This window comes from Papaver somniferum, chromosome 7, assembly GCF_003573695.1.
Source record: "Papaver somniferum cultivar HN1 chromosome 7, ASM357369v1, whole genome shotgun sequence".
Lineage (NCBI taxonomy): Eukaryota > Viridiplantae > Streptophyta > Magnoliopsida > Ranunculales > Papaveraceae > Papaver > Papaver somniferum.
Window position 1 is genome coordinate 106,142,792 of NC_039364.1, and position 18,568 is coordinate 106,161,359.

The 18,568-nt window shown below is 36.7% G+C and overlaps 2 protein-coding genes across 2 annotated transcripts; one reads left to right on the top strand and one right to left on the bottom strand.

The window, feature by feature from the left end:
• Positions 1-886: 886 nt before the first annotated feature.
• Positions 887-5,486, top strand: LOC113298053. Its single transcript, XM_026546707.1, has 11 exons — positions 887-1,301; positions 1,412-1,498; positions 2,029-2,181; positions 2,541-2,629; positions 2,908-2,996; positions 3,110-3,213; positions 3,306-3,390; positions 3,501-3,576; positions 3,661-3,775; positions 3,909-4,440; positions 5,058-5,486. Exons 1-11 carry the CDS (start codon positions 1,016-1,018, stop codon positions 5,143-5,145), a joined length of 1,704 nt encoding a protein of 567 aa, XP_026402492.1. The 5' UTR covers positions 887-1,015; the 3' UTR covers positions 5,146-5,486.
• Positions 5,234-6,361, bottom strand: LOC113295044. Its single transcript, XM_026543406.1, has one exon. The coding sequence runs from the start codon at positions 6,359-6,361 to the stop codon at positions 5,234-5,236; it is 1,128 nt and encodes a 375-aa protein (XP_026399191.1).
• Positions 6,362-18,568: the final 12,207 nt, after the last annotated feature.

Here is an 18,568-nt window from a genome sequence, read left to right on the forward strand (position 1 = left end):
ATATTAAAATCAATGTCGTTTAAATACTAATTTCATTACCGAAATTGACCGCAACTGAATTTTTCCAGGTAGGGTTTGCGATTCTAACCTAAACCCACCACTATAAATCAACTGAAACACTTATACAACGATTAAAATTCACGTATCTTCTCACATAATCCATTTGTGCGAGAGTTTGATCGTCCGATTCCTCTTCTTCTTCAAAAGCGATCCGACTTAACCTCTGTTTTTGAACTTGTTGTGCTTACGATTTTAATTGTGGATTTGGTTTATTCCGTGGAGGCATGTTTATAGATTCTAGTAATCAAGGAAGAAAATAGACGATGAAATCGTGTTAAAGATGAATGAACGATGAAATATTTTTTCTTTCTAAAACCTAACTTACCATGCCGGCAAAGGGAGAAAAAGAGAAGGAGGATATGATTTTTGTTTAGATGAAAGGGCAGCATAGTCATTTACTTAGCAGGAACTATTGGATGAGAATATTAATTCATATCCCCAATTGCGTGTTCTTAATAAACATAAATGCTAAAAAAAACGCTTAAAAGGCAAATCTTCAACCGCTCAAGGTGTTTTTCTCCATGCGGTTGCCGCTTAGTACCCATTGTCTCCCACTCTTTCGATCCAATAAGTGTATAAATGATTATTGAGGAATGAGTGAGTGTTCTCACTCCATAATTACACCTAGTTTGATCAAATCCAGTGAGACTCATTCGTTGAATGAAAACCCTCACTCCATAGCCCTCGCTCTCAGCAATCAACCAATCGTGAGAAAATAGGTGTTCTTGTTGGTGCTTCAAATTCCTTCAAATATAGAACTTGTATCCGAGTGGGCTGGAGCTGGACATACTTTAGAACGGGCTTGACCAGAGACGAGACGACAAAATCAAGTTCTCACTTCTTTTCACTGGAGTTGTGACTTACTCTCTTTCTCTCGCTCTCTCCCATCACACAACCTAGAAAATGAAAACCTAGTTTATTGTGAAAAATAGAATTCCGAATCAAGATTACAGAAATGAGTTATTGTCTACAATCTTCATCATCACCCTTTCTCCTTATTCATCGAAACTATCGCTATGATTTGCTTCGTACTTGTCATGTTTCCTCAATTTTTTATTCTTCGAATCCACTTATCAATTTCGGAATCTCCAAACATCGTAAATTACGTTTATATGCATCAGTTAGTGAAACAAAGCTTGAAGCTTCTTGGTTGCCTTCTGAAAGAAATGCAAATGATGGTTTTGGTGGTTGGGCAATTATTGAAACTGATACTAATCAAAATGGAGACAAAAAGAAGAAAGGTAGTATTGTTTTTACTTTATTTTAGTTTGTTCTTGAAGCATCTGATTATTTTACTCTCAGGGGTTCGGAAAAAATTCGATTCTGAGATGGGTTTACTATTTTTGTGCAGGTTTTCCAAGCTTTCTCTTAGTGGGTCTTGGAGCTTCTGTTGCAATTCTGCTTGCTACCGTTTCTTATTTCTCATTTTCAAAAAAAGGTACTTCAAAGATTCTCTTACGTTACTGGGTACTCAATTCAATTAGGAATTTTATATAATGTCTCGAGAGAACCTTATTATTGATTACTGAAATGATTTCAATACTGGGGAATAAAGGATCAAACTCTTAAGCCTTGATATTTGATTACAAGAAAGAAACTGAATTGTGGGTTTTGGTGTCAGCTGTTGTTGTTTTTTTCCCTTCTCCGGAGCAAGAAAAATACTCCCTCCGTACTAGTTTACTTGCCAAAATTGAGTTTTTTTTAACAAAAGTGTACCAAAAAATTACTATATTTCCCACTAAAATTATCTAATTATCAAGAAAGAAATAAAAACTAGGATACAAAAACTTGTATATTAAACAAGTGATTTGAAAGATTGATGGTGTATGTGGAAGTAATTTGAATTTGTTTCAAGTTTTTGCAAAATCCTATTTTGGCAAGTAAACTAGGACGGAGGGAGTAGAAGATATTTGTTGGAACCCTCGAAATTCGACGGTGCTCTTGAACTTACAGTTTCTTCCTTTTCAGGTTTTAGGGTTCAGTTTAGTTCTCCACTGCAAAGGGTATCTCAGTCCACCAGTCTACATGAAGTTGCTGACTCCAATGTGTCCAACGTGGAGCCTATGGTTAAAGACTCAAGTTTAGAGAATGTAGCTGATATAGCAAATGATCATGTGCCAGGTACTTCATTGTAGAGCTTTTAACTGCTGTGTTATTTTCACATTGTTGTTTTTACAATACACGCTGTTTTCTGGTTCATCATATTGGTGGTTCTGAAAATATATGACTAGATCACTTTAGAAACTTGATTAGGCGTTGTGCAAAATGGCCAGCTTTGGCTTGGTTCTGTTCAACGATATGCCCCTAATTTTTTATTTTTTCCCTCTCACGGTAAGCCTGCTTGTCGCAAAAAGCGAACTTATGTTGTTCATACATTCATATTGTGACCTTAAGCCAACATCTTATACTGCTTCATATTCCTGATGTGCTTCATGTCATTATAAAATTTCCTAACTGGTGTCGGATTTCTTCATCTTCAGCTTCAATTGAAAAGCTCCATCGAGTAGTTATTCCAGCTGCTGTGGATTCCACCCAACAGGAAGCTATTCTGCTGTTGAAGAAACTAAAGGTTTGTTATCGTGAACTAATTTTTGTACCAACAATGCATGGCGTGCTGTGTTAACTATGATTCTCATTGTGCTCTTGAGAAACATTTTAGAGATGGTGCCAAGCGAAAATGGTGAAAACATGCTTAGAAAGGCGTGCATCAAGATACCTAAAAACAGTTCATCCATTTTAATAACTAGATACTAATAGCAAGTATGTTTGTGTTCAATCTATATAAAGCGAATGATACTTTAGGTCCAGGTCTAAGCTTGGTTTCTGAATTGGATGTAAGGTATGCAGATCGTTGAAGATGATATCAAAGCTCATGAGCTTTGTACCAGAAGGGAATATGCAAGATGGTTAGTCAAAGCAAATTCAGTGTTGGAAAGGTAATAAATAATGAATGAATGCTCTTATGGCTCACTGTATTAACCTGTAGATAATTTAAGGATATTGTATATATATATATCAAGACTTAGTAACATTCCCCGTGTGTGTTTAGGAACCCAAAGAACAGGATCTCACCTTCCATGTTATGTGCTGGGTCAGTGGTTGAAGCTTTTGATGATATGAGTCCTGAAGATCCGGACTTTTGGTCCGTGCAAGGTGAGGTGTAGACCTTGTATTCTACTGTTTTATGCTTCAATAAAATATAGTTAATTCAAATTATGCTGCCTGTGTGTTTAAAAATAAAAAAGCCCTCGCGGAGGCTGGCCTTGTACGAAGCAAGCTATCAATCAAGTCCAGTATTCAGAACGAAACTGTTAATTATCTTCCTGAAAGGTACCTCAAGTTATGCTCCCATTGAGATCTGATCTTACCTTACATTTTCATTGTTTTGGTAACTACATATCCTGATTCTGTGATTGGTAAACCATTTCCTTATGCTGCAGTTTTATTTCCCGGTTTGATCTCTTGAACTGGAAAGCACAACTGGATTATTCATCGATACGTGGGATAGAAGAAAAGGTACCATAACTAATTGTTACTCTTCTGACTTCTCATGTGCGTAGTCCTTCATAGCTCTTAAAGCCTGACTTATCTGCAGTCCAGATGTCTAGGAAGAAAGTTAATTTAATGGATGTGAAGGCAATCAGTGATGATGCATCAGTGGCTCTTTTCATGGACTTGGAAGCTGGCGACAACAGTGTGCTGAGAAAAGTTTTTGGTATGTTTCTCTCCATACACAAAACTCATAGATACACATGTTTGTTGTACATGTTACTTGTCTAAAATGAGTATTTTCCTTGCTCAATGATGAGGTACAGTTATTTCATTCATCTTTGCATATTGTTCTACAGGGCAGAGTCGGCGATTTCAACCAGATAAACCTGCAACGATAGCCCAAGCAGCTGTTGCATTAACTAGTGGTAGGATGACCTCTGAAATTATTACTTTGCTATCCAGTATGGAAGCTGAAGAGTTATCGCGAAAAGTGGAAATGGAAGTAATCAGGTCTGACTTGCTAATGAGAGGAGATATACAAAGCTTTTGGGATGTGAAGATGAACAAAGTGAAAGCCTGTGCTATAGAAGCAGAGAAACACTTTCAAACAGCACTTCTTAACCTGGAGCAGGAGAAGAATCTTCAAGACAAGTTTCAGGGCGAATATTTGAAAGAGAAAGCAGCTCTCGACTGTCAGAGGCAGTTACTTCTTTGCCTCAAGGAAGAAGTCAGTGAAATGTCAGAGAGGCTAGAGTCTGAGAAAACTACTTTTTTGGCTGAGCAGAAAGATTTAGAGATAGCGCCCCTTGATTTAAAGGCTAAGCAAGAAGAAATAATTGAGGTCAAGTCAATACTAGAGGCTGAGATAGAAGCACTCCGAATTCTTAGGTAAGTCTAACTTTTCACTTTTCCTTCTTATTTTGAAGTTTACTTCCACTTGGTCAACTAGTAAGTTTGTGCTCATCCTCATCATCAGACTTTTTTTTTCGTCAATTGATAGCACAATCATTTTCATCCTGTCAGACATATTACAATATGAAGAAAAGCAATCTATATACTTTGGTGTAGTTCTAGTTTGAAACTTGAGAAGGTGGCTGCCATTTCAGATTTTTCTGCTTACACCACCAATTTTACCACCAATTTTATTTTTGAGGTCTTGCTCACTTTATTACAAGAGCACTTTTACTCTTTCTTATCAATATTGCTGTGCATCTTTAACAGTTTAGAGCTATGTAGTGAAAGTAAAAACATTCTGTATCACAGAACAGTGTGTTCGATGTATATTGACTGAAAGGTTTCATTCATCTAACTTTTATGATGAATAGCATATCATGTCTTCTGCTTGTTAGGGGGGTTTTCTGATTTCATTAAAAGGTATCTTTGAATCCAAAATAGTGGGTATTTTATTGTAGGTATTTGAACCCAAAATAGTAGGTATGACGTGTACAAATAGTGGGTTTTCTCTTTTATCGAATGATCCTTACCAGTGAAAGAACCTTGTGCAGGTCTTGGGTTGAAGATGAAGCAAGGCGTAATCAGGCACGTGGGCAAGTTCTTGAACAGGTTGGAAGGAGATGGAAATGGGATGAATAGGATTAGTGCGGTATCTTTAGTATAAGATTATTTTTTTTTTGATACTAAAAGAAATTTTCGTTACTGAAGAGATCGAGTTACAGATAGATTATCCTCCAGAATTGCTTTTTCTGCAAAAGGTGGTGGATCTGTCTGCATAGATGCATTTTCCGTTTTCATAAGTACCTGCAAAATTACGGATTATTAGGCCTATTCCTGTATGATGAACGTTATTAAGCTTTTTATAGGAAGCATCACAACAAAAAGAGAGAGAAGGTGTTGGTGGAGGTATCCAGTGAGACATAGGTCTCATATTTCCTCGAACTGAAACAGATTCAGTGTTAACTCTCATCTTCATTTTCTTTCCCGTGCAATCGTTTAGAAACTGAATACGTTTTATAACACCCACTGGGTTTGGCCTGATTTCCTGAAAGACACAGTCAAAGCGCGCGTTCCATATCTCCCATGCAGTATTTGCCATCCTTACAATCCAGTCATCTACTAGGTTGGATGTTGTATCTGTGAACCAGCTCTTTATCCACTCTTCCACGTTTTTACCAGCTCGATGGATACGTTGGCTTGCACCGGGGACTGTCAACCAAATTGCTCTTGAGAAAGAACACTCGAACAGAATATGGCTTGTTGTTTCCACAGCTTGATGACACATCTTACAAATGTCTCCTCCATAATTAAAGACTCTGGCTAGTCTGTCATTGGAGGGAATGATATCACAGATGCACTTCCATAGGAAATGCTCAACCTTAGGAAGTGTATCTAAATTCCATAGAACCTTCCAAAATCTAGCTGTTACCTCATTGTACTGAAGAGTATTATTATGCTTAATATCCAATAGTTTCCTGTAAGCTGATTTTACAGAGAACTGGCCAGTTCTTGTGAGAGTCCACACCAGTCTATCTTCATTCGTGAATGGGATATGAATATGTAGAATGATTTCTGCATCATCTTGTGTAAAAAATTGTTGAACCAACTGAACTTTCCATGCCTTAGTGTCTTGGTCAATCAAGTCTGAGACTAGGATATAGTTGCTTGCTTCTTCAGTTTGAGACTGCAGGGATAGGAGGTGTAAACTTACACGGAATCCATTTATCTGACCATATATGAACTTTACTGCCATTCTCAATAACCCGGAAACTGAATTCTCGAATAAAAGGCATGATGTTGAAGATGCTTTGCCAGGTCCAAGTGGAATTTTTCTTTTTCTTTGCGTGCAAGGCATTACTGTTTTGGTAGCAACATTTCTTTAGTGCTTTTTCCCAAAGCTGATCCTGTTGGTTACATAATCTCCAAGCTGTTTTAGCTAACATAGCTTGATTGAAGCAAGAGAGGTCTCGGAAACTCATACCTCCATGGCATTTATCTTTACCAACGCTAGGCCTAGAGAGTAAACATATGCCTTTGCCATCTTTTCTGTCCCACCAGTAGTTACGCTGAACTTTTTCCATCTCCTTAAGAGTTGTCTTCGGGATTTTGAAGACATTCATTTGATGAGAAGCCATTGTGTTGAGGACATTTTTAACCATCACAGACCAACCAACTTGGTTGATGAACTTGCCACTCCACCTTGTCAGTCTAGATCCACTAAGCTAGAACATGAAGAGGTTTTTTTTCCTATTTTGAAAAAGAGGTATAGCCAAATATCTTTCTTCAAGCGACATTTTCTTCATTCTGAGTCTTCTTAATATTATTTTGCAGTGACGCGAATGTATATGTCTCAAGAAGAAGACTGCAGATTTTGGAAGTTGATTTGTTGCCTCGAGATTGCACTGAATTTGTTGATGATATCAAGCAAATTATTCGCATTATGAATATCCGCTTTCGCAAACAACAAGCAGTCGTCTGCAAATAAAATGTGAGTGACTTGTGGTGCATTCTTAAATATTTTGATGCCTTGGATTTTCTTTTCTTGTTCTGCCTTTGCTAGAGCTCTTGTAAGAACTTCCATTGTAAGCAGGAATAAATATGGTGACTGTTAGAGCACTGCTTGGTCGAACTCGCAAGCGTTGCTATCGCAAGCTTGTTTGTCAAGTTTAGTTGATCAAAACTATGTACTTGATTTCTAGACTACTTATAGCTATGTCTCGGATTAGGATAGAATGTGTAGTTGAGCTTTAGACTTCACGACGTTCATCGATTGAAGACAAAGATCTACTGAGGAGAGCTTGGAGGAACTTCATCAACAAAATTTATATGAAGACTAAAACTTATTTGTCACTCAGAAGTCTATTCTATTCTATTTCCTAATGAGACTAAGTCGTATAGCTATATAGACTTTCAAATTATACACATTTGAAGATTTCGTGCTGAGTTTATCTCGCTTATCTATTTCTCGAAATATGAGTTGAAAGATTTTTGCTTTATCTATGTTCATCATATTCTTGACGAGTTTACTTGGAGACAATTTATTTGTTGGAAACTTAACATAGAGTCAAAAGATGATCATGTGAAAATTGCCTTGAAACATCTTACATGATTTGTGTGAGACAATCATTTGATGTCGACTTGGAAAGTTTCGTATTGATCATTCAATCACTTTAAAATTACTTGAAGCTAATAGTTTTTGTGAGACAACTATTGTCATCTTCTAAGGATGTTTCAATGATTGAAATGGGAGTTTAGAACAATTAACCATGTCTGGATACAACACAATACGCGTACCTAGTATGCAAACTATTTTGTTATGATTCAGGTCTGGGAACCTTGTTTGCGTACCTAGTATGCGAACCGTTTTATCTGTAAAGATCTAGAAACCTTGTTTGCGTACCTAGTATGCGAACGGTTTCACCTGAGTTGGGTCCGGGACAGCTGGTCGCGTAACTAGTATGTGAACGGCTGGACAAGGCCAAGGTTCGGAGCTGTTGTTTACGTACCTGTTTTGCAAACACATTGGTTAGTCTTTAAAATCGCTAAGTATGATTCTCATACTCATGAACTTAGACATTTATGAATTAAGGAACAATTAGTGAAAATCATGGCTTAATGTTCATGAATTGATTCTTGTATAAGTACTTTGTACGATTACGAATCAATCTGATTTTGTTTCAATTTGTTCATATATATTTCTATGAGATAGTGAAAAATTGATTTGATTGTCTTTCATGTTTGATTGATCATCATGTTTGATCTAGAAGTGTTAGATTAATACGGATAAGACAAAAGTGTGCTTATGGCTAACTTCGGTTAACTGTTATTGAGCCAACTCAATATACACGTTTAGGTACGGTTACCAAAATCTAAATGAAGGTATATTTAACAAGCTAAGACCATCTAACTGTGGAAATTACTTACTTAATTCCTAAGCATACTTAGCTTGAATCTTAAATCAGGATTTCATCTAACGATGAATATTGAATGCTTTGTTACTAAGCTATCTTGGCTTTATTTGAAAGCAAACCCTGATTTGAAAGTCTATATAAGGGAGAACTCTAGTAACTAGAAAAGCTAATCCCGACACTTTCTTGTGTTCTAGTTGCAAACTAGAGTCGATTCTCCTTTAACCTAGGTTTTTCCAAAACCATATTAGGTTAACGACTTGAAGACTTCATTTGGGATTCGTGAAGCCAGGTCCAACTATTTTCTTTGTAGTTGTGTATTATGATCTTACTTGTTCTGTCGTGTTGAGTACTATCTTCTCTAAGATTTGCTCGAGATTTATCTCCGATAGGTAAGATATAAAAAGTAATCACAAAGTTCTTCGTCTTAGACTTTGTGGTTCTACAGTAACTTCTTCTACCACCATATAGTTAAGTTATTGTGAGGTGATTGATATTTCTAGGCTGCTCTTCGGGAGTACAAGACCGGATTATCAATTGGTTCCTGTTCATCTTGATTTTTCATAAGACGGAACAAAACTTCGTAGGTACTTTTGTGGAAGACAGATTTACCTATCAGAATAGACTTATCTGTGGGAGACAGTTTTGTTTATAAGTCTTCGAATTTGGGTCGTAGCAACTCTTAGTTATGGGTGAGATCAACTAAGGGAATCAAGTGCGCAGAATCCAGCATGGTTCTAGAGGCGTAAGGAAAGCGACTGTACTTGTGAGACTTGGTTAGGGCTCAACTACATTCCAGTCGTAAGTTAACTTGTAGTAGGCTAGTGTCTGTAGCGGCTTAATACAGTGTGTTGTTCAATCAGGACTAGGTCCCGGGGTTTTTCTGCATTTGCGGTTTCCTCGTTAACAAAATTTCTGGTGTCAAAGTTATTTCTTTTCCGCATTATATTTTATATAATTGAAATATCACAGGTTGTGCGTAGTTCAATCAGTTGATAAATCCGATCTTGTTTGTTGGATATAATTTGATTGACACTTGGGCATTGGTCTTTGGTACCGTCCAAGTTATTTCTCATATCAATCAGGCTCACAAATTTCTATCTGTTAGATTTGCTGATTGCATTGAGAAATATAGATAAAACTCTTTGATATCTTTATTGATGAAGCTTTCCTTTAAGTTGGTGCTCTCGGAATTATATTAGAGTTTAGTCCATACAGATTGTCGAACGAATTATTGGGTGTGTTTGTTATACCCCCACTTTTTCAGTGACAATGGGTCGCCTTGAAGAATCCCCCTTGATGGTTTGAAAGACTTGCACGGTGAGCCATTTAAAAGGATCTATATCTATGTTGTGCTGGTACATTCTCGCACCAGTTGACTCCATTTGCTATAAAAACCCAGTTTCTCCATCACATTATTAAGAAAGTCCCATTCCACACGATCAAAGACTTTACTTATATAGAGTTTCAAAGCCATGAAGCCTTTTTTAGTTTTTTTTCCTCTTCATGCAATGTATTAGTTATTGGGAAAGAGTGATGTTGTCGCCAATTTGTCGTCCTGGAACGTATGTCGCCTTCATAGGAGATATGATTTTTTCTAGATGATGCTTTATCCTAGTTTCCATGATCTTCGTGATGAGTTTGTAAGTGCAATTTCATAAAGAAATTGGCCGATTTTCTCCAGGAGTGTGAGGCAGGTTTGTCTTTGGTATTAAGCACAAGTTTGTCTTGTTCATTTTTTTTAATATTCTTCCTGACGCAAAGAAGCTTTGAATCATCTTTATAACATCATACTTACAACTGGCCATTAAGTTTGAAAGAAGCCTGGGGGAAAGCCATCCGGACCCAGTGTTGACCATGACTTCAAGTTTTTTAGAGCTTGAACAATCTCAACTTCATCTGGTATCTTCACTACAGCAGCATTAGCTTCGTCATATATGCATGCTGGTAGTAGACTCAAAAGTTCAGTATCATTAGGTGGTTCAGTTGTGTACATGATTGTTAGAGCATTGCTCGGTCGAACTCGCATGTGTTTCTATCTCAAGCATGTTTGTCAATGTTAGTAATCAAAACTATAAGTCTTGATTTCTAGTCTATTATAGCTAAGTCTCGGACTAGGATAGAAAGTGTAGTTGAGCTCAAGGACTTCATAGAGATTCATCATACAAGTAGAAGAACTACTCAAGGAACCGGTGGAACTTCTCGACAAAAAGGTATGTGAAGACTTGAACTTATTTGTCACTCAAAAGTCTATCTACTCTATCTCCTACTTCTTGAGACAAAAAGTCGTATGCTATATATATAGACTTAGATTATATATATTTGGTATTTCGAGCCGAGTATACCTCACCTATCTATATCTCGAAATATGTGTTGGTAAGATTTTTGCTTCGACCAAGTTTATCTTTACCTAGTGACGAAAGTCATGATATGTTTCAATCATCTTGAAAATTGCTTTGACGAGAAATGGTGTAACAACTAATAACGTCCTCTAAGAATGTTTCAATGATTGAAATGAGAGTTTAGATTATATAACCAATGATGGATATAAGCATTGTTATGGAAACACATTTATATATAAGTCATATTCCTTGAACCAAAGTTTGCGAACTTTGTTGATCAAGAGAAACCGGAAGAATGGCTTGTTGCCAAGTCCGCGAACTCAGTCCGCGAACTGCCGAACTTCTCATCCCGAGAAATTCTGCTGGAGTTGACAAACTAGTTGCGTGAGTACCAGTCCACGAACTGTCTCTTGCCGAGATTTTCTGCTGGAGTTTGTAAACTCTGTCTGTTGCTTAAGTCCGCGAACCTAGTGTGCGAACTTAAGAAGGTTATATATCTGAAGATGATTTCTGAACTTAAACTTTAAAAAGACTAAGGAATGCAGTTTGCAAACCATGGCTATAAAAGTTCATGAACCGATTCAAGTGAATCAAATCATCTTTGCTTCAATTGTGTCTTGTGTAGTTACATAAGATTTCCTTGCAATTGAACAACTCTCTAACTAGTTCATTTGAGTCATTTGAACTAGTTATGGTGAAGAAGAACATGGTTGATATGAAATGCTCATATGGCTAACCTTTTGGTTAACTATTGTTGAACCAACAATGTACACGTTTGGGTACGGTTAACAAACCTAGAAGCGTGCAATTTATTTGTGTATAAAAAGCTAAGTTTTTGATCTAACGGTTGATAAATATTAACTTGAATCTAAATCAGGTTTTCATCTAACTGTGAATATTGATTGCTTTGTTACCAAGGCAAAACCCTGATTTGAAAGACTATATAAAGGAGACATCTAGTATTGTGCAAAACTAATCCCCACACCTTACGTGTGATTCTAGTTTGCCTACTAGATTCGGTTCTCCTTTAACCTTTGGTTTTCTTCTTCTAAAACCATGTTAATGACTTAAAGACTTCATTGGGATTGTGAAGCCAGGCTGATACTACTTTTATCGTAGTTGTGTGATTTGATCTTGCATCTTCTGTCGTACGAGTACAATCAGATTAATTGGCTTGAGATTTGATATCTCCGATAGGAAAGATATAAAAAGTAAGCACAAGCATCTTCGCCTTATTGTTTGTGATTCCACAACATCTTGTTTCGCTACCATACGATTAAGATTGTTGTGAGGTGATTGATTAATCTAGGTTGTTCTTCGGGAATATAAGACCGGATTATCAATTGGTTCCTGTTCACCTTGATTATTATCAAAAGACGGAACAAAAACTTTAGGGTTTTTCTATGGGAGACAGATTGATCCTTTGATAGACTTGTCTGTGTGAGACAGATTTGTTTATTGTCAAAGCCTGCGATTTTGGGTCGTATCAACTCTTAGTTGTGGGTGAGATCAGCTAAGGGAATCAAGTGCGCAGTATCCTGCTGGGATCAGAGCCGTAGGGAGTACAACTGTACCTTGGATCAGTGGGAGACTGATTGGGGTTCAACTACAGTCCAGTCCGAAGTTATCTTGGAGTAGGCTAGTGTGTGTAGCGGCTTAATACAGTGTGTGTTCAATCTGGACTAGGTACCGGGGTTTTTCTTCATTTGCGGTTTCCTCGTTTACAAAATTTCTGGTGTCTTTGTTATTTCAATTTCCGCATTATATTGTTTTATCTTTATAATTGAAATAATACAGGTTGTGCGTTAGATCAATCAATTGAAGAATCCGACCTAACGGTTGTTGGTTGATATTGATTGACACTTGGATATTGGTCTTTGGTACCATCCAAGTTATTCCTTGTATTTGATTAGTACTCGCAGTTTCTGTTTGAGGAAATCAAATCAAGAGAGAGATATAAACTCATTGATATACTTCTAATTGATTGAGTCTTGTTGATTTTCTTAAAAGTATATTCTTGTTTGTCCATACAGATTGCTAAGCGAAATATTGGGTGGTGTTGTTAGACCTCCGCTTTTTCAATTGGTATCAGAGCAGGCAAACACGTTAAAGACCTTACAAGTCTGTGTTTGTAGCAATCTGAGTCTGAGGACATAATCTTTTACGCATACCAAGATGCCTCCCAAAGCTTTCAACTATGTCAGTTGTCTTGGGAATACCTCAAAAGATTGTCCTTAGTTGATTATTCTGAATCCCGAGGTAAGAAGATTTACTCATCCTGTGATGATCACTCTTCCTCCAATGAGACATTGAGCACAATGGCAAAAGCTGAAATGGAGCTGACCAGAATCGCAAAAAATTCTACTGAGTTTGTTGATCTTCAGAATCATGATCAACTCATCGATGAATTTGAAAAGTTTATTGATCGATAACGTGTAATCTATAACATTATTGAGTCCTTCTCTAAAGATATTGAGAAACTTCTTCAAGAGAATAATCTACAGCGTGAAAAGATTTATGATCTTGAAAGGATTATCAAAGAAGGCTCAATTAGAGAAAACGGTTGATCAAGACGCATTCATTCGATCTTGAAAGACTTCGTGTTGAAAAAGAGAAGCTATAAGCATCACTTTCACTAGACCATGAACAGTGTGTGACCTTGGAAAAGGAAAATTCTGTTTTAAGGAAAAGTTCTTCTGTTCCAACTGTTCCTCTTGACATACAGTACATGAAGAAATATCCTCCAAAAGAAGATTGTGTCGATAAAAGTTTATATAACTTACAATCTTCTCACAGGGCTGTAAAGTTAAAACAGATGCCGTCTGTTGCGTCTTCTCCACGAAATTGTACCTTCTGTGGAAAAGGGAATCACTATGTTATCCGTTGCTTTGCCAGGAAGAAACAAATTTCTAAACTTCGTAATTTGCTTCTTTCCACAGTCAATGGAGTAAATAGTCAGTCGACTACGGCAGTGAACCTCATGCTCACAAGAAACCATACATCTTACAAAAATGATCTCTTCCCCAGGAATCATTACCGGACTTCTGTGCATTCTAGTGGTTTAAATTGTTATGCTGCTGAAGAAAGCATGACATGTGCTTATAAGAACAACTCTGGTAAATCTAAGTCTAGAGTTTGGAAACCCATCTCGGAAAATCCTCTTGAACCGATCTCTAGAGGTCCTAGACTTAGTAATCAGAAAGCTCCTTCTCTTGAGCTTTCGGGAAGATCTATGAGAAATTTCCCTAAAAATGGAAACTACCATGGGAAGACAAGAAATGCTGAGATCAGATATCCTGGTGGAAATCACAACTACTCTCTCAAAACCTATGGTGAGACTATGTCTCCCTCTGCTACCTAGTAGCAGAAAGTTCCGTTCTTATATCCAGCTTGAGAGATACAAGGATGATGTTTGAGAGATGCTCAAGTAATTAGCTGATTTTCATTAGTGTGTATGTTTGATATCTCTTGATGTGAGTTTTTAGTATTTCTTTCACTGTGACCTTCTTTTTAGGGCTGGAAGCGACACAATATGCAGTTTTCCCGGTTGGGTCCATTTTGTTTTATGGCTTAGTCCACAAACGTCCTTATCTCCTCAAGGAACTCTAGGGTTTCTATCCAGGATGTACTTTTGAACATATATATATCTCATATATGCGTTCATTAATCTTCAGAAAGGAACTCGATGGAAATTGTTCCCAACGAAGAAGTTAACCTACTGTAGAGGATGATCTCAAAGGAAGTGATCCTTCTCAAGAGTTTATTTTTAAGAAGATGCATGAAAGAAAAGAGTATAACTCTTGGATTGGAGAATCGGTCAAGGATTTAATTCTCGTTCAGCATGAAGTAAAGAACGAACTTGCTAATCTTCAACTGCAGATAAACCAACTTATTGATGGACAGGAAAAAATCTTTGGTAGTCAGAATATCATGATCAGGAATCAGAAGAAAGTTATTCTTGACCACGCTAAGGCTCGACACTTTATTCTCATTGTTGATCGAAAAACTAACGTTCTGACTCATGAACATGGTGTCTCTACAGTCAACAAAATCAAGGATATCAGTGACTCCTATTTCGATGGACCATTCCAGAGGTATGAAATCATCAAGGAAAACTGAGTTTTTTTTGTTGCCTATGAAGTCTTCTTTTTGATTAGTTGGAAGAATAACTAGTGCTTGAATAACAATGATTGTGACTACACATAGATATTATTTTTCATCTTCTTGTGTTCTTTTTAGTTTTGTTTGGTATAAAATTCCAAAAAAAATATTTGGAGGATGATGTTTTTGCAGTATTAATCTTTATGATTTGTGATATTGCAACTTGTTATGGGATATGTATGTTTGTGTCCGTGAACTTGAAGGTCCCATACTTTGTCAAAAGTAAAGTCGTTCGTGTTCGGTATTCACTTACTGGTAAAAGGATGAATTGACTTTTGACAAATACAAAAGTTAAGCCTATATTGTCAATTATGTTGATGGAAGATAGGTTAAAATCTTTTGTTTTCAAGGATTATGTCTATTATTGTTTTTATGCAAATAATGATTGAAGATAGAATGAATCCTTGTGTATTCCGCAGTATTGATCATCCCTTATCCATATTCGTATGTATTACTGTGAGGCTCCGTAATGCGTCTTATGTTGAGCACGATACAACCAAGTTGATTATTTTTGATTAGCTTTGTTGGTTGTTCCGTAAGGTACTTTATGTTGAGCATTTTGAACTAAATTAATCAACTTGTTTGGTTATTTAGTTATTGCTCCGTAAGTTTTCTTATGTCGAGCAAAACAATTGACAATTAAATTGATTACTTTCGTAATTAGTTTGGTTGTGTATTCCAATTAGATTAATTATGGGTTCTCTTGTAATTAATCTAGTTGAGTATTTTTGTGTCTCCATGAGTTTTCTTATGTTGAGCACAAACAATTGAATTGATCACTTTTTGTGTTTGATTTGATTGCGTATACCGATTAAATTAGTCATGAGTTTTACTTGTGATTAATTTGATTGAGTTTTTGGATATAAAAAATCATTCTTATGGTTTTTGGTATCCAATAAAATCCTTCTTTTCTTTTGAAATTAAGGTCGCTCTTGTTGTTCTTTCGGGAATGACATCAAATGGGGGAGAGTTCTTTTGAACTTGTGCTTAATGGTCATATCTTGAGGGGTGCGTGGCTGTGGAAATTTTTAGGGGTTATCTTGTATCTTTAAACTCCTTGATGAATGCTATTAGATTTGGCTATATGATTGCATCTAAATAAGATGATGTGTGTTCTTTGTTTTTAGTCATGAAATGTCTCTTACGAAAATTTCATTATGATACCGTTCTTGTACCTTTGCCAATTTTATTGACAAAAAGGGGGAAAATTAATATGTAGTTCACACTACAAATACATATGGTCTTCGGGTCATTATGTAAGGGGGAGTGGTTTCCATGTGATATGGAGTATTGACTAAGGGGGAGTGATACATATCACTATAGTATTATTGTTGAAGTTGTGATAAATTGAACTTTGACGCTGTGTAATAATACTACGACACTGTATAACAATGATCGAGACCGATGCTTTCTCATTTTTATAGCTACGAATCTTCAACAACGGTGATGCTAAACTTACAACCTTTGGGATCATTGAAGTACGAGGAATGTTGAAGATTAGACATGTGGAATAGGAGATACTTAAGTTTCTTTATCTTTTTTGTATTCCATATGTATTGATAGTTTTGTCACTAAAATTGACAAAGGGGGAGATTGTTAGACCATTGCTCGGTAGAACTCGCATGCGTTGCTATCTCAAGCATGTTTGTCAATGTTAGTGATTAAAACTGTAAGTCTTGATTTCTAGTTTATTATAGCTAAGTCTCGGACTAGGATAGAAAGTGTAGTTGAGCTCAAGGACTTCATAGAGATTCATCATATAAGTAGAAGAACTACTCAAGGAACCGGTGGAACTTCTTGACAAAAAGGTATGTGAAGACTTGAACTTATCTGTCACTCAAAAGTCTATCTACTCTATCTCCTACTTCTTGAGACAAAAAGTCGTATGTTATATATATAGACTTAGATTATACACATTTAGTATTTCGATCCGAGTATACCTCACCTATCTATATCTCGAAATATGTGTTGGTAAGCTTTTCGCTTCGACCAAATTTATCTTTACCTAGTGACGAAAGTCATGATATGTTTCAATCATCTTGAAAATTTCTTTGACGAGAAATGGTGTAACAACTACATAACGTCCTCTAAGGATGTTTCGATGATTGAAATGAGAGTTTAGATTACATAACCAATGATGGACATAAGCATTGTTGTGGAAACACATTTATGTATAAGTCTTATTCTTTAAATCGAAGTTTGCGAACTTTGTTGATCAAGAGAAACCAGAAGAATGGCTTGTTTCCAAGTCCGCGAACTAAGTCCGCGAACTGCCGAACTTCTCATCCCGAGAAATTCTGCTGGAGTTGACAAACTATTTGCGTGAGTACCAGTCCGCAAACCCAGTCCGCGAACCAATCCGCAAACCGGCGGAAGGTCTCTTGCTGAGATTTTCTGCTGGAGTTTGTAAACTCTGCCGGTTGCTTAAGTCCGCGAACCTAGTGTGCAAACTTAAGAAGGTTATATATCTGAAGATGATTTCTGAACTTAAACTTTAAAAAGACTACGGAATGCAGTTTGCAAACCGTGGCTATAAAAGTTCATGAACCGATTCAAGTGAATCAAATCATCTTTGCTTCAATTGTGTCTTGTGTAGTTACATAAGATTTCCTTGTAATTGAACAATCTCTAACTAGTTCATTTGAGTCATTTGAACTAGTTATGGTGAAGAAGAACATGGTTGATATGAAATGCTCATATGGATAACCTTATGGTTAACTATTGTTGAACCAACAATGTACACGTTTGGGTATGGTTAACAAACCTAGAAGCGTGCAGTTCATTTGTGTATAACAAGCTAAGTTTTTGATCTAACGGTTGAGAAATATTAGCTTGAATCTAAATCAGGTTTTCATCTAACGGTGAATATTGATTGTTTTGTTACCAAGGCAAAACCCTGATTTGAAAGACTATATAAATGAGACATCTAGTATTGTGCAAAACTAATCCCCACACCTTACTTGTGATACTAGTTTGCATACTAGAGTCGGTTCTCCTTTAACCTTTGGTTTTCTTCTTCTAAAACCAGGTTAACGACTTAAAGACTTCATTGGGATTGTGAATCTAGACCGATACTATTTTTATCGTAGTTGTGTGATCTGATCTTGCATCTTCTATCGCACGAGTACAATTAGATTGATTGGCTTGATATTTGATATCTCCGATAGGCAAGATATAAAAATTAATCACAAACATCTTCGTCTCATTGTTTGTGATTCCACAACATCTTGTTTCGCTACCATACGATTAAGATTGTTGTGAGGTGATTGATTAATCTAGGATGTTCTTCGGGAATATAAGACCGGATTAGAAATTGGTTCATGTTCACCTTGATTATTATCAAAAGACAGAACAAAAACTTTAGGGTTTTTCTGTGGGAGACAGATTGATCCTTTGATAGACTTGTCTGTGTGAGACAGATTTGTTTATTGTCAAAGCCTGCGATTTTGGGTCGTAGAAACTCTTAGTTATGGGTGAGATCAGCTAAGGAAATCAAGTGTGTAGTATCCTGCTGGGATCAGAGGCGTACAGAGTACAACTGTACCTTGGATCAGCGGGAGAATGATTGGGGTTCAACTACAGTCCCTCCGAAGTTAGCTTGGAGTAGGCTAGTGTCTGTAGCAGCTTAATACAGTGTGTGTTCAATCTGGA